General features: G+C 41.0%; 1 protein-coding gene across 3 annotated transcripts in view; it reads right to left on the reverse strand.

Moving 5' to 3' along the window:
* Nucleotides 1–3,278: 3,278 nt before the first annotated feature.
* LOC139160121 (von Willebrand factor A domain-containing protein 7-like) overlaps nt 3,279–12,631 on the reverse strand; it is a 66,118-nt gene continuing 56,765 nt past the window's right edge. The window contains exons 16-18 of one of the 3 annotated variants that reach the window (XM_070737667.1): nt 8,804–9,024; nt 5,915–6,019; nt 3,279–3,422 (exon numbers count right to left, since the gene is read on the reverse strand). In XM_070737667.1, coding sequence (XP_070593768.1) covers nt 3,422; nt 5,915–6,019; nt 8,804–9,024 — 327 coding nt within the window. In that variant the 3' untranslated portion in view covers nt 3,279–3,421. Of the gene's footprint in view, nt 3,436–5,913; nt 6,020–8,803; nt 9,025–12,631 lie in introns of those variants that run through there. The other 2 variants (XM_070737666.1, XM_070737668.1) reach the window with 2 other exon arrangements.

The raw sequence follows: 12,631 nt of genomic DNA on the forward strand, positions 1-12,631 counted from the left end.
TCCTGTTTGTTTAGATCAGTGTTTCACAATTTTGGCAACGTTAAAGATGTGCGTACTTCAACTTTGACATTTAAAAAACCTTTCAGTGTGGATTTGGTTTTGAAAGCATTGTCTCTCAGAGAGCTTGTCACTTTCTAAGTGTTTCCAGCAAAGAGCAGCCTTTTGATGACAGAATAATAGAATAACAAAGTTGGAAGGAACCTTGGAGGTCTTCTGGTGCTCAGCCCCCTGTTTGAGCAGGAAACCTTATACCATTTGTCTGATCTCTCCTTAAAAATCCTCCACTGTCGGAGTACCCACAACTTCTGTAGCAAGCCCTTTGGTGCTGATAGACTAAAGCAGTGTTTCCCAACCTTGGCAGCTTGAAGATATTTGGACTTCAACTCCCAGAATTTCCCAGACAGCGAATGCTGGCTGGGGAATTCTGGGAGTTGAAGTCCAGATATCTTCAAGTTGCTAAGGTTGGGAAACACTGGACTAAAGGATATTTATCTCAGTTTAAGAGCTGTTTCTTTAAGAGATTGCATTAGGGCAGGGGTAGGCAAAGTTGGCTCTTCTGTGACATATGGACTTCAACTCCCAGAATGCCTGAGCTAGCATAACTGGCTCAGGAATTCTGGGAGTTGAAGTCCACAAGTCAGAGAAGAGCCAACTTTGCCTACCCCTGCATTAGGGGAATGTAGTAACAGATTGCACTCTGGGTAATGTAGTCTATGACATGTGGCCTCATCTGTGTGTTCTTATTGGCCATTGAGCGATACCTAGGCAACTGGGTAATTGTGCCATGCTCTCCAACAGCCATTTTTAATTCTTAACAAAGGACCATGCAACTGGCTGCAGATGGGAGAAATGAATCTCTTTTCCCCTACATGTAATGCGGTGGTTCTCAACCTGTGGGTTGGGACCCCTTTGGAGATCAAATGACTGTTTCACAGGGATCGCCTAAGACCATGGGAAGAGGCAAATTTCCCATGGTGTCAGGAACTAAAGCTTCTATCCTGATGCCTTGGAACATATTTTTAAAATCCGACCAATCAGGTGTTTACTGTGGGGGTGTCCCTCTGAACTTTCTGCCAATCAGCAAGTCTCAACCAAGCCTGGGAGCTCAGCCAACCTCAGCTATGACCTGGGGGTGGGTTCCACTTACCTTCACCACCGGTTTGCATCGCGACCTTTTGTGCAATTTCATTTCTGCGCATGCTCAGATGGTGGATTCAGCCCAAAACACAGCTGAGGAGCCGATCAGCTGCGCTTCGTGCAAAGAAATAAAGGTCAGTATCAACCCATTGGGGGGCAGGAGGGCTTTTTTCAAAGCACAGAATGAGAAGAAGTCATCAAAACATAGGTAAATCGGCTGAAAATTCAGCAAAAAAGATAGTGGCAAGCATGGACCAGCATGGACAGAACTGGATCCATGATGCCAAAATTATAATTATCACTATGGTTTGGATGATCTGGTCTGAACCAGGAGGAACCCACCCTTGCATAGCCAATGGGAGTCTGACAGCAGCCAATAGAATACATGTTCTTGCAGAGGAACAGGAAGCTCCAGTTCAAATCCCAAGAGAAGGTATATAAATAGCCTTCACTCACAATTCCATGTGCTTGGTGGTTCCGCTTCATCAATAAACCATCTTTCCAATGAGTCTCCATGTTTCCAGTGCTTTTCTCCCATCTTGGAACTGAACCAGACAGCTATTCATTCCAACAACCTCCAGTATGAAATTCCCCTATTGGGTCCCCAATATGTCACTGATGGAATTGCTATGCTTTAAAGGTGATGGAGTTAGCAAAAGTGGCAAGACTGTTTAATTAAAGAAAAGGATTTGTCTAGCTTTGTTTCTGTATCGAAATCTCTGCTGGGATTCTGCTTTAAAGTGGGGGAAAAAAAAAGAAACTTGAATTTTAGGTTTTGATGATTACAATGGTTGTGTTAGTATAAGATTGGCTTGAAATGTGAAATGTGAAGCAAAAGACTGAAGTTTTTTAAATTTTTATTTTACTTGTGCTGAAAAGAGTTGGAGGCCACCACTTCTCCCCCTCCTTTCTCTCTTTGCACATTTTCTTTCTCTTAGTTTTCTAGCTTTTGTTTTTTCTATGTTTTTATTTTTACGTGGCTTCATAAATATATATATATACAGTGATACCTCATCTTACGAACTTAATTGGTTCCAGGAGGAGGTTCGTAAGGTGAAAAGTTCGTGAGACGAAACAATGTTTCCCATAGGAAACAATGTAAAATGGATTAATGCGTGCAAGGAAAAAAAATCGCAAAAACGGCGCTCCGCTGGGTGCCGCCGCCCAGCTGTCACCTTTTGAAACAGCTTGGCGATTCTCGGCGTTCTCCCGAATGTCAAACCTGAAAAGTACGGTAAAATTTCGGCTTTGGTTTCAGGAGACGCTGAGAAGTGCTGCCGCCCGGCTGTCACCTTTTGAAACAGCCCGGGGGCTTCTCGGCATTCTCTCAAATGCTGAACCTGGAAATTCGGCATATGTTCAGGTTTGGCATTTGGATTTGGGAGGCCGCCTAGAAGCGCCGCTGCCCAGCTGTCACCTTGCCAGAAGAGCCACGGACCTGTCTGCCGATCGGGAGGTTCAAACGGAGGTGGGGAATCCCAATAGGGAATTCCATGGGTGGAGCTTTGACGTCATGAAGACATCCTTCCTTGAGTCCACGTTTTGGCCAGCCAGGAAGGACGTCTCTGTGACGTCAAAGCTCCGCCCATGGAATTCCCCATTGGGATTCCCCACCTCCGTTTGAGCCTCCTGACTGGCCGACCGTTCTGCAGCTTTTCTGAAAAGATGACAGCCAGGCAGCGGCGCTTCTCGGCGGCCTCCCGAACCTGAAAGCCGAACCTGAACTTTTGCCAAAATTCCAGGTTCGGCGTTTGGGGGAATGCCGGGAAGCCCCCCGGCTGTTTCAAAAGGTGACAGCCGGGCAGTGGCGCTTCTCGGCAGCCTCCCGAACCCAAATGCCGAACCCAAACTTTTGCCAAACCTCCGGGTTCGTAAGAAGAGGCAGAAAAATCCCGAACCCCGGGTTCGTATCTTGAAAAGATCGTAAGACGAGGGGTTCGTATCACGAGGTACTACTGTATATGCAAAGAAGCAATTTTCTGTGTCATTTTTTTGTGTATTGGGTTACTTTAATTTATGATCATTTTTTAATATATTTTTTCTACAGATTGTTCACCACCCAGAATTGCTTGTTCAAAATGACCGACTGCATAGATTTTCTAAATAGAATAAAATAGATAAAAACTCTCAACAGATGTAGGTGCTTCTGAAGTTAGTTTTATTTGGATCCAGCAGAGAGAGGGATACTACTGTTTGGCTGATTATGATCACAGTGTAAAAGAAATCCAGAAACCAGAAATTAAGATCCATTTTGCATCAGGACATTCCTTCAATGCACGTCATCTCTATGGAGTGAAACTGAAGAAAAGAATTGGCGTGAGAAATGTAAGCTATTTTTCAGCATCTCCCTTTCCCAAATTTTATCCATAAGACTATCAGAAAAATTAGCAGCCCTGGATTTCTGGCTAACAACTTTTATTAGTATTATTATTATTTTTAAAATACAGCCTTTCCCAATGTTGGCAACTTGAAAATATGGCTGGTTGGGGAATTCTGGGATTTGAAACCCAAATGTCTTAAAGTTGCTAAGGTTGAGAAACATCCAGCAGGTGCACATTAAATTCTAGTGCCAAAAAGGGCCAATGGGAGAAGACGCACCTGTTGAGTTTACATTGGCCACAAGCTGTTCAAGAGAAAGTCTATTGTGTCACACACTGCTTGCGTTGTCTTCTCACTGTCCCCCTGGATCTATCTTAACTGCCTTTGGTATAAGCAGGAGGGAGGGAGACATAGAGGAAAATGCCACCAGACTTCCAAGATTCCTTACTTGCATTAGTTTTTCTCAACCTCAGCAAGATTCCTCAGGGAATTCTGGGAATTGAAGTCCATACATCTTAAAGTTGCCGAGGTTGAAAAACACTGCTCTGTATCAATAAAGCAGTCTCCAGGATGTCTGATGCAGTCTATTCCTTCACCTAGTCTTCCTTAAGGGACTGACAGGACTACATCTTCTAGATTCATAGTTGACATTATTTTAAATTTTTTTAAAAATTGCTGTTGTCACTTACATACAGTATTTCAAATAGTTCTGACTGGATTGAGTACTTTTGGCTATTTGATCCTTCCTAAAATCTGTGACCTCTGATTCCCACAGAACTGAAATTTGGCAAAATTATTTTAGGACAAAAGTACAAAAGTATTTTAGGACATCAAAAAACATTTTTGCACCAAGAGCCTCAGTGGTACAGTGGTTAAAGTGCAGTAAGGCAAGCTACTTCTGCTGATCACCGGCTGCCAGCAGTTTGGCAGATCGAATCTCAGTAGGTTTAAGGTTGACTCAGCCTTCCATCCTTCCAAGGTGGGTAAAATAAGGACCCAGTTTATTGGGTGCAATATGCTTACTCTCTGTAAACCGCTTAGAGAGGGTTGTAAAGCATTGTGAAGGGGTATATAAGTCTAAATGCTATTGCTATGACATAATTAAAAATGTCATTAAAAATTTCCCACAGACAGTTGCTGTTGTTTGACTGCATTATACAAGAGAGGACCACACCCTCAGGCCGCAGGCTGATACCAGTCCATGGCCAGTTAAGAACTGGACTAAACAAACAAGCAAAACTTCATCTGCACGTGTGCGAGATCTAGGTAGCATCTGGAAACCCCCCTCCACACACCACCAGTCCATGAAAAATTGTTTTCCATGGAACTGGTCCCTTGCGCCCCAAAATTAGGGCTCACAGTTATACAGTTCAACACTGGCTAGTTTCAAGGCAGATACATCCCTAAAATTCTAAGAACCATTTTAGTTGAGGCAGTGCATTCAAAGTTCTGCTGTCAAACGGCAGGGAAATCAGAAAACCCAACCAGAGTATAAAGGTTTATTGCTCACTACAAGAATCTGAACTACTAACAGCCAAAGCAAATTGGCGGTAGATAAGAGTCAAAGGAATTCAAGGTGGGTTGGATTTAGATCGCTTGTGATCTCAAAGGGATTCATGCAGTGGTGAAATCTGAAATTTTTTACTACCAGTTCTGTGGGCGTGGCTTGGTAGGCGCAGTGTGGCTTGGTGGGCGTGACAAGGGAAGGATACTGCAAAATCTCCATTCCCACCCCACTCTGGGGCCAGCCAGAGGTGGTATTTGCTGGTTCTCCAAACTACTCAAAATTTCTGCTACCGGTTCTCCAGAATTCACCCCTGGATTCATGACTAATCTTCACATCTCGCTGTTCTAGGAAGGTGCATACTATTCTCAAAGACTCTTCTCATCCTGCTTACAATCTCTTTGAATTGTTGCCTTCTGGCAAAAGATATAGAACAAATAGAACTCGGACCACACGTTTCCTGAATAGTTTTTATCCCAGAGCTATACTCGCACTTAACAATGAACTAAAGGGTCACCATCAGTGAACTGTTGTACAATATTACTTGGTTTGTCATGTAGATGGTTGAGTGGTTCAGGGTGGGGAATTTGTAGTGGGTGGGACATCTATTCTATTTTTTATTCTATCTTTTATTCTATTTTTAAATTTACCTATTCTGATTTTATGTATGGTGGGACTGGTCTCTGGGTGTCACACGACTTTCGTTGCCAATGACAATTCGTTGTTTTTGACAATGACAATAAATTTATGATTATTATTAATGACATATTTGCCCCCTCCCTCAAGCTGAGCTGGGTCATCTCCTACATCTGGCATTGATGATGGCATTGAAGAAGAATCTGATAAGAAAACATCTCTTATTTATGAGCCAGGCTCATGGGTTGTCTAGTTTTGACTAAAGAGAAAGGTAAACTCTTTAGTGAATGGGTTGGTAGCTTCAGATGCTTAACTCACTAGCTTGCAGAAGGCTTAGAGTTTCTGTGGCCCATTGTGAAACTGTTCGTGTTCCCATCCTCATCACTGATCAAAACTTCTGCAAAAGGATCACAGCAGGTTGACCTACAGAGAAGAGCAAAAATAACAAGGTGGATAAATAACGGAAGAGGTTGAAGGAGGAAGTGTTTCGATCGCTACAAGCTGAATGAGGACTTTGAACAAGGACGCCAGAACAAATGAGTTTGGTAAGCAGTGAAAGATTTAGAGCGCATGGCTGATTCACCAAGGCAATTCCGCTGTTAACATGTTTCATCAAGGCAAAGTGCAGGTAGTCCTTGACTTATGACCATTCATTTAGTGAAAGTTCGAAGTTACACCAAAACTATAATTACAATCAATCCTTGTACTTATGACATTGTAGCATCCCTACAGTCACATGATCAAAATTCAAACCCGCTGAATAGTATAAGTAATGGGGGTAGCACTTGGTAATGATATAACATTAAAAAATCTTTTTTTAATAATTTTTTAAAATTTATTTTTGATAGAGGTAAAAATAATAATAAAAAAGATAAAAAATCTTTTAAAAATTGTTTAAACATATTTTATAACATATATAACTTTTTTCTAGTCTTTTAGCTGTAACACATCTTATTTATAATCTGTTTAGTTATTATGCATTATAACATAATTGGAATAATCAGTTTAACAGATATGTAAGATTAAATTAAGATGTGTAATCAATGAGCAGTGATTAAGGTATAGGTTAATCTAACGTTTTAATATTGGATGGAGAAAAGGTTTAAGAGTATATAAAATATTATAAGTTTGTGGAGTCCTCTAGAGGAAGAAAGAGTCACAAGAGCTTCCATTGAATGACAGCGAGAAAGTTTTTTAAAAAAGAAAAAATCTTTATATGTTTGATAATAAGCATTGATGTTGTGTTTGAAATAATGTATCATTTTTATTCTATGTTAGAGAAAATAAAAATGTTATACTGAAAAAATAAATAAATCCAGATTTGCAGCCTTCCCAGCCAGCTCCCAACAAGCAAAGTCAATGGGGTCATTTGGATTCGCTTAATGACTGCGTGATCCGTTTAACAACAGATTCACTTAACAACTAAAAGGCCAAAAGGTCATACATTTGAGTGCGACTCACTTAAAAACCATCGTGCTTTGCAGTAGAAATTGTAATCTAAATTCTGGTTAAGAATGTCCTGTACTTTTATATTTTTAGAATGAAATAGAATGAGCTGGAAAGGACCTTGGAGGTCTTCTAGTCCAGCCCTTTGCTCAAGCAGGAGAAGCTCTACCATTTCAGATAAGTGACTGATAAATTGAGTGATAAATTGAGCTAAAATTGGTGTGATTTGTATTTTGGAATTTCAAAGTCTGCGGAGAGGGGTGGCATACAAATTTGATAAATAAATAAATAAATAAATAAATAAATTAATTAATTAATAAATAAATAAAGGCATTACTCTTAATTTTGGATTATTTTCCCCTGGGGAAAAGAGACTTCATAGCTGTGGATTAAAACAATAAAGACAACCATCTCTTTGCATCTTTGTTTTCTATTTTAAATTTGGCGAACTCCAGAGGGCGCTCTTAGCCTATCTCAGAATAATTAGAAGCCTCACGATTTTCACAAATGCCTATGAAGAAGCAGACAACCAGCATGCAACATGTTATAAACGATTAATTATTTGGCTTGTTCTTTCCATATAATAAGGAGCTCAGCAAATAATAGGTGTTGAGAACTGTTGTGCGCCGAAAAATTGACACTGTTAACAATATTGCGAAAATGGCATTAAGAGTTGTTAACCTAAACTTGCGTAGCTTTTTCTCTGGTAATATTGTAATGCAAACTAGGGTAAAAAACGTTTTCTAGACCAATTCTCGAATACAGCTCATCTGTCTGGAACTCGCACTGCATATCAGCATTAATACAATTGAGAGAGTCCAGAAGTGTTTCATGAGAAGAGTCCTCAATTCCTCTGCTCTTAACAGAATACCTTATTGCCACCAAGCTTGAAATTTTGGGCTTAAACAATTTAGAACAACCCCGCCTCCGATGTGACCTAAGTGTAGTATATAAAATTACCTGCTACAATGTCCAAGTACAATTTTGTATTTTGCATAGAAATACATTCCCAAAATGAATTTTGCATAGAAATTTATTTTATTTATTTGTCTGTCTGTCTGTTTGTTTATCTATCTATCTATCTATCTATCTATCTATCTATCTATCTATCTATCTATCTATCTATCTATCTATCTATCTATCTATCTATCTATTAGATTTGTATGCCGCCCCTCTCCGCAGACTCAGGGCGGCTATACATACATTCCCAAAATGAATTCCAACAGCTACTAGACCAGAGCTCAGCAATCTTAAACACTCAAAGAACCACTTGGACCCATTTCCCACAGAAAGAAAACAGAGCGAGAGCCACACACCTGGATGGGCGTGGCCAACTCAATGCCATTCCCACCCAGTCACATGATCCCCTAGCCACGCCTACCCAGCCACAAAATCATTATCTCTGTCTCTCCCTCCTCTTCCAGTCTTTCCCTCTCTCCCCCTCTTTCTCTATCACAGTATCTGTTCCTCTCCCTCTCCCCCTCTCTCCCCCCTCTCTGTGCCTCTCTCCCTCTGTATGTCTTTCCCCCTCTTCCACTCTCTCCCGCCTCTATGTATCACTCTGATAAGCAGACTCTTTTACCCATTTTCCTCCCCAAAAACTAAGGCGCGTCCTATACCCAGGTGCGTCTTATACTCTGAAAAATACAGTAGTTGAGGGCTCTTGCATGTAAAAGTTGGATGAGACTGGGCAATTGTCAGTGAAAATGGGAAAAATATTTTATGATTGTTTTTTTTCCAGAACATTGGATGTATACATACCTATAGTTACATATTACGTTCTTCACATCACCTTCTTTTGGATTGCAAGTGAGACCAGAAGAATTTGTATTGATTTTGACGGTCACGGCACTTTGGTCATCCATGGCAGTGAATGACATTAGCCAAATATGATGACGACAGCCTGGTTCATTTTGTTTGTTGCCCCTACAAGGCATGTAAAATTCTCTGATATTGAATACAGGTGGGATCTCATCGGTCTCCTGTTGAATAGCAAATGTGTTGGTTAGTAATAAATGTAATATATGCGAGGACATGTAGACTTTCCCCAATATGGCAGCCTCTGGATATATAGGTGTCAGCTGTGAGAGACTAGGTACCAAGTGAAGGACTAATTAAACTGATTTATTGCTAAAAGGCCTAAATGCACAGGAATCTTAACTAATGGTTGACACCTGCTTGGATCTATCTGTCTATCTATCTATCTATCTATCTATCTATCTATCTATCTATCTATCTATCTATCTATCTATCTATCTATCTATCTATCATTGTTGTTAGCCGCCCCAAGTCTACGGAGAGGGGCAGCATACAAATCCAATAAATTATTATTAATTATTATTAATCTATCTATCTATCTATCTATCTATCTATCTATCTATCTATCTATCTATTATCTATCTATCTATCTATCTATCTATCTATCTATCTATCTATCTATCTATCTATCATTGTTGTTAGCCGCCCCGAGTCTACGGAGAGGGGCGGCATACAAATCCAATAAATTATTATTAATTATTATTAATCTATCTATCTATCTATCTATCTATCTATCTATCTATCTATCTATCTATCTATCTATCTATCTATCTATTTGATTTATGTGCTGTCCCTATCCGAGGACTTGGTGCGGCTTACAACATATAAAAACAATACAAAATATCCTACATCCAATTAAATTTAAAACTAGCTCATCTAAACCCCCAGTTATTTAAAAATCAATAATTCCCATTCAAACAGAAGAACATTTCATTCATCAGCCAGCAGACTGGAATCTAATAGCCCCAAGCCTGATGGGACAGAGGAGTCTTCAGACTCTTGCGGAAGGCGAGGAAGGTGGGGTACTGTGAATCTCTGGGGAGAACTGATTCCAGAGGGCCAGAATTCCAACAGAGAAGAGTCTTCCCCTAAGTCCCGCCAGACAATATTGCCTAGCTGATGAGACATGGAGAATGCAGACCCTGTGGGACCTAACCGGTCACTGGGACTCATGTGGCAGGAGGTGGTCCCACAAGCAATCTGGTTTGATGATGATAATAATAATAATAATAATAATAATAATAATAATAATAATAATAATAATAATAATAATATACTGTATTAGATTTGTATGCAGCCCCTCTCCGAAGACTCTCCCGCCATTTAGGGCTTTAAATAAGTTCAATAAGGGTCAACTGAATTCCAGGCGGATTGGATTTAGTCCGCTTGTGGCCAAGTAGGGATTCTAGACTGATCCTTCATTTAACTCCACCCCCAGATTCTGCCATTCCTTCTCTTATGATAGGACTGCAATTCCCAGAATTCTCAGCCAATTTCCTGAGAATCCTAGACCTTGGATTGGTTGGAATGGCACTGATTTTTCAGTATCTTACATCCTGCTGCCCAAAAGAGATGGAGAGTGCAGACATAAAATAGCAAACAATAAATAACAAATAATAAATTAAACAAACAAATAAATAAAATAAATAAAACAGCATTTGGACTTATATACTGCTTTTACAGCCCTCTCTAAGCGGTTTACAGAGTCAGCCTATTGCCCCCAACAATCTGGGTCCTCATTTTACCCACCTTGGAAGGATGGAAGGCTGAGTAAACCTTGAGTCGGTGGTGAGAATTGATCTACCAAATTGCAGGCGGCTGGCAATCAGCAGAAATAGGCTGCAGCAGGGGAGGTTCCTTCCAGTTGAGACCGGTTTGTCTGAACCAGTAGCAACCCGCTGGTGACATCACGATGATGTCACCAAACTGAATCGGTCAGTGCCAGTCTGTGGGTGCTGCCATCTTAAAAAAAAATTGGGGGGGGGATTTTTTTCTTCTGCGTATGCACAGAATTGAGTTTCCAGCAGTGCGGATGTGTTTATCATGTTGTTTTTGGGTGGTTTTTTTAAAAAATGGGGTTTCTTGCATTGCGTATACACATACATGGCCACACGGCACAACCACACGGTGCAGGGGGAGGTGAAATGGCAGCGAGGTAAGTTGGAACCCACCCCTGGGCTGCAGAACGGCATTCTAACCACTATGCCGCCACGGCTCATTTGCAAAGTGAAATGCAGAGTGAAATGATTTAAACTATGTTTGCTTTTGGTCTAGAAACATAGAAACATAGAAGACTGACGGCAGAAAAAGACCTCATGGTCCATCTAGTCTGCCCTTATACTATTTCCTGTATTTTATCTTACAATGGATATATGTTTATCCCAGGCATGTTTAAATTCAGTTACTGTGGATTTACCAACCACGTCTGCTGGAAGTTTGTTCCAAGGATCTACTACTCTTTCAGTGAAATAATATTTTCTCACGTTGCTTTTGATCTTTCCCCCAACTAACTTCAGATTGTGTCCCCTTGTTTTTGTAAAACTTTCCTATTAAAAACACTTCCCTCCTGAACCTTATTTAATCCTTTAACATATTTAAATATTTCGATCATGTCCCCCTTTTTCCTTCTGTCCTCCAGACTATACAGATTGAGTTCATTAAGTCTTTCCTGATACGTTTTATGCTTAAGACCTTCCACCATTCTTGTAGCTCATCTTTGGACCCGTTCAATTTTGTCAATATCTTTTTGTAGGTGAGGTTTCCAGAAGTGAACACAGTATTCCAAATGTGGTCTTACCAGCGCTTTATATAGGGGATCACAATCTCCCTCTTCCTGCTTGTTATACCTCTAGACGTCTATCACTCTGTCTGCATTACTGTATACTCATTTCCCTGTAACAATTTGTTGTTTAGAATAATCTGACCATGATACCTGTTGTGGCTGGCTCACAGCCAGGCCTTCTGGCAACAGACTTTGAGCCTGATGAACTGGGGCCATCCGGGCACAGTCAGCCTGTGTGGCTGTCGGAGGAGTCAGACAATGAGCCGGAGGAGAAGGAGGAGGGAGAGTCTAGGTGTGAAGAGCTTACAGAAGCTATAGAACCCCCAGCTTCGGATTTGCAGCCCCCAACTGGGGATTTGCCAGCGTCTGAGGAGGAGGAAGAGGAGATAAGGGACCCGATCCTGAATGTACGGGTGAGAAGAATACGGGGGTGGCAGGAGCAGTTATGAAAGCTCAGAAAGAGGAAGTGAGCTCATTGCTGTGCGTAGTCTGAACTCCCAGAGAGTATATAAGGGGAAGAAGTTGGAAGGTGCTCTTTGCAAGAAGCCAACGTTTGTGCCTCCAGAGGAGAAGAGCCTGTGAAGAGTGTTTTTGCCTGATAAACATGAATACAGTACTGCACATTCATAGGCTTAATAATATTGTGAGTAGATTTTTGGCTGAGAAGCAACTGTGTGGGACTTTATCTTATCAACTTGGCCTCACACTTGGATTTTGGCAGTGGGGAAAGACATTGTTTTGGTTCGGGTTTATGCAATTCAACGAACGTCTTTGTAAATAGATGGGGTGGCACAGCAGTGCTGTACTGCAGGCCACTGAAGCTGACTGTAGATCTGTAAGGTCAGTGGTTCAAATCTCATCACCGGCTCAAGGTTGACTCAGTCTTCCATCTTTCCAAGGTGGGTAAAATGAGGGTCAGGATTGTGGGGGCAATATGCTGGCTCTGTTAAAAAGTGCTATGGCTGACATGTTGTAAGCCGCCCTGAGTC

The sequence above is a fragment of the Erythrolamprus reginae genome, chromosome 2, assembly GCF_031021105.1.
Source record: "Erythrolamprus reginae isolate rEryReg1 chromosome 2, rEryReg1.hap1, whole genome shotgun sequence".
Taxonomy (NCBI): Eukaryota; Metazoa; Chordata; class Lepidosauria; order Squamata; family Dipsadidae; genus Erythrolamprus; species Erythrolamprus reginae.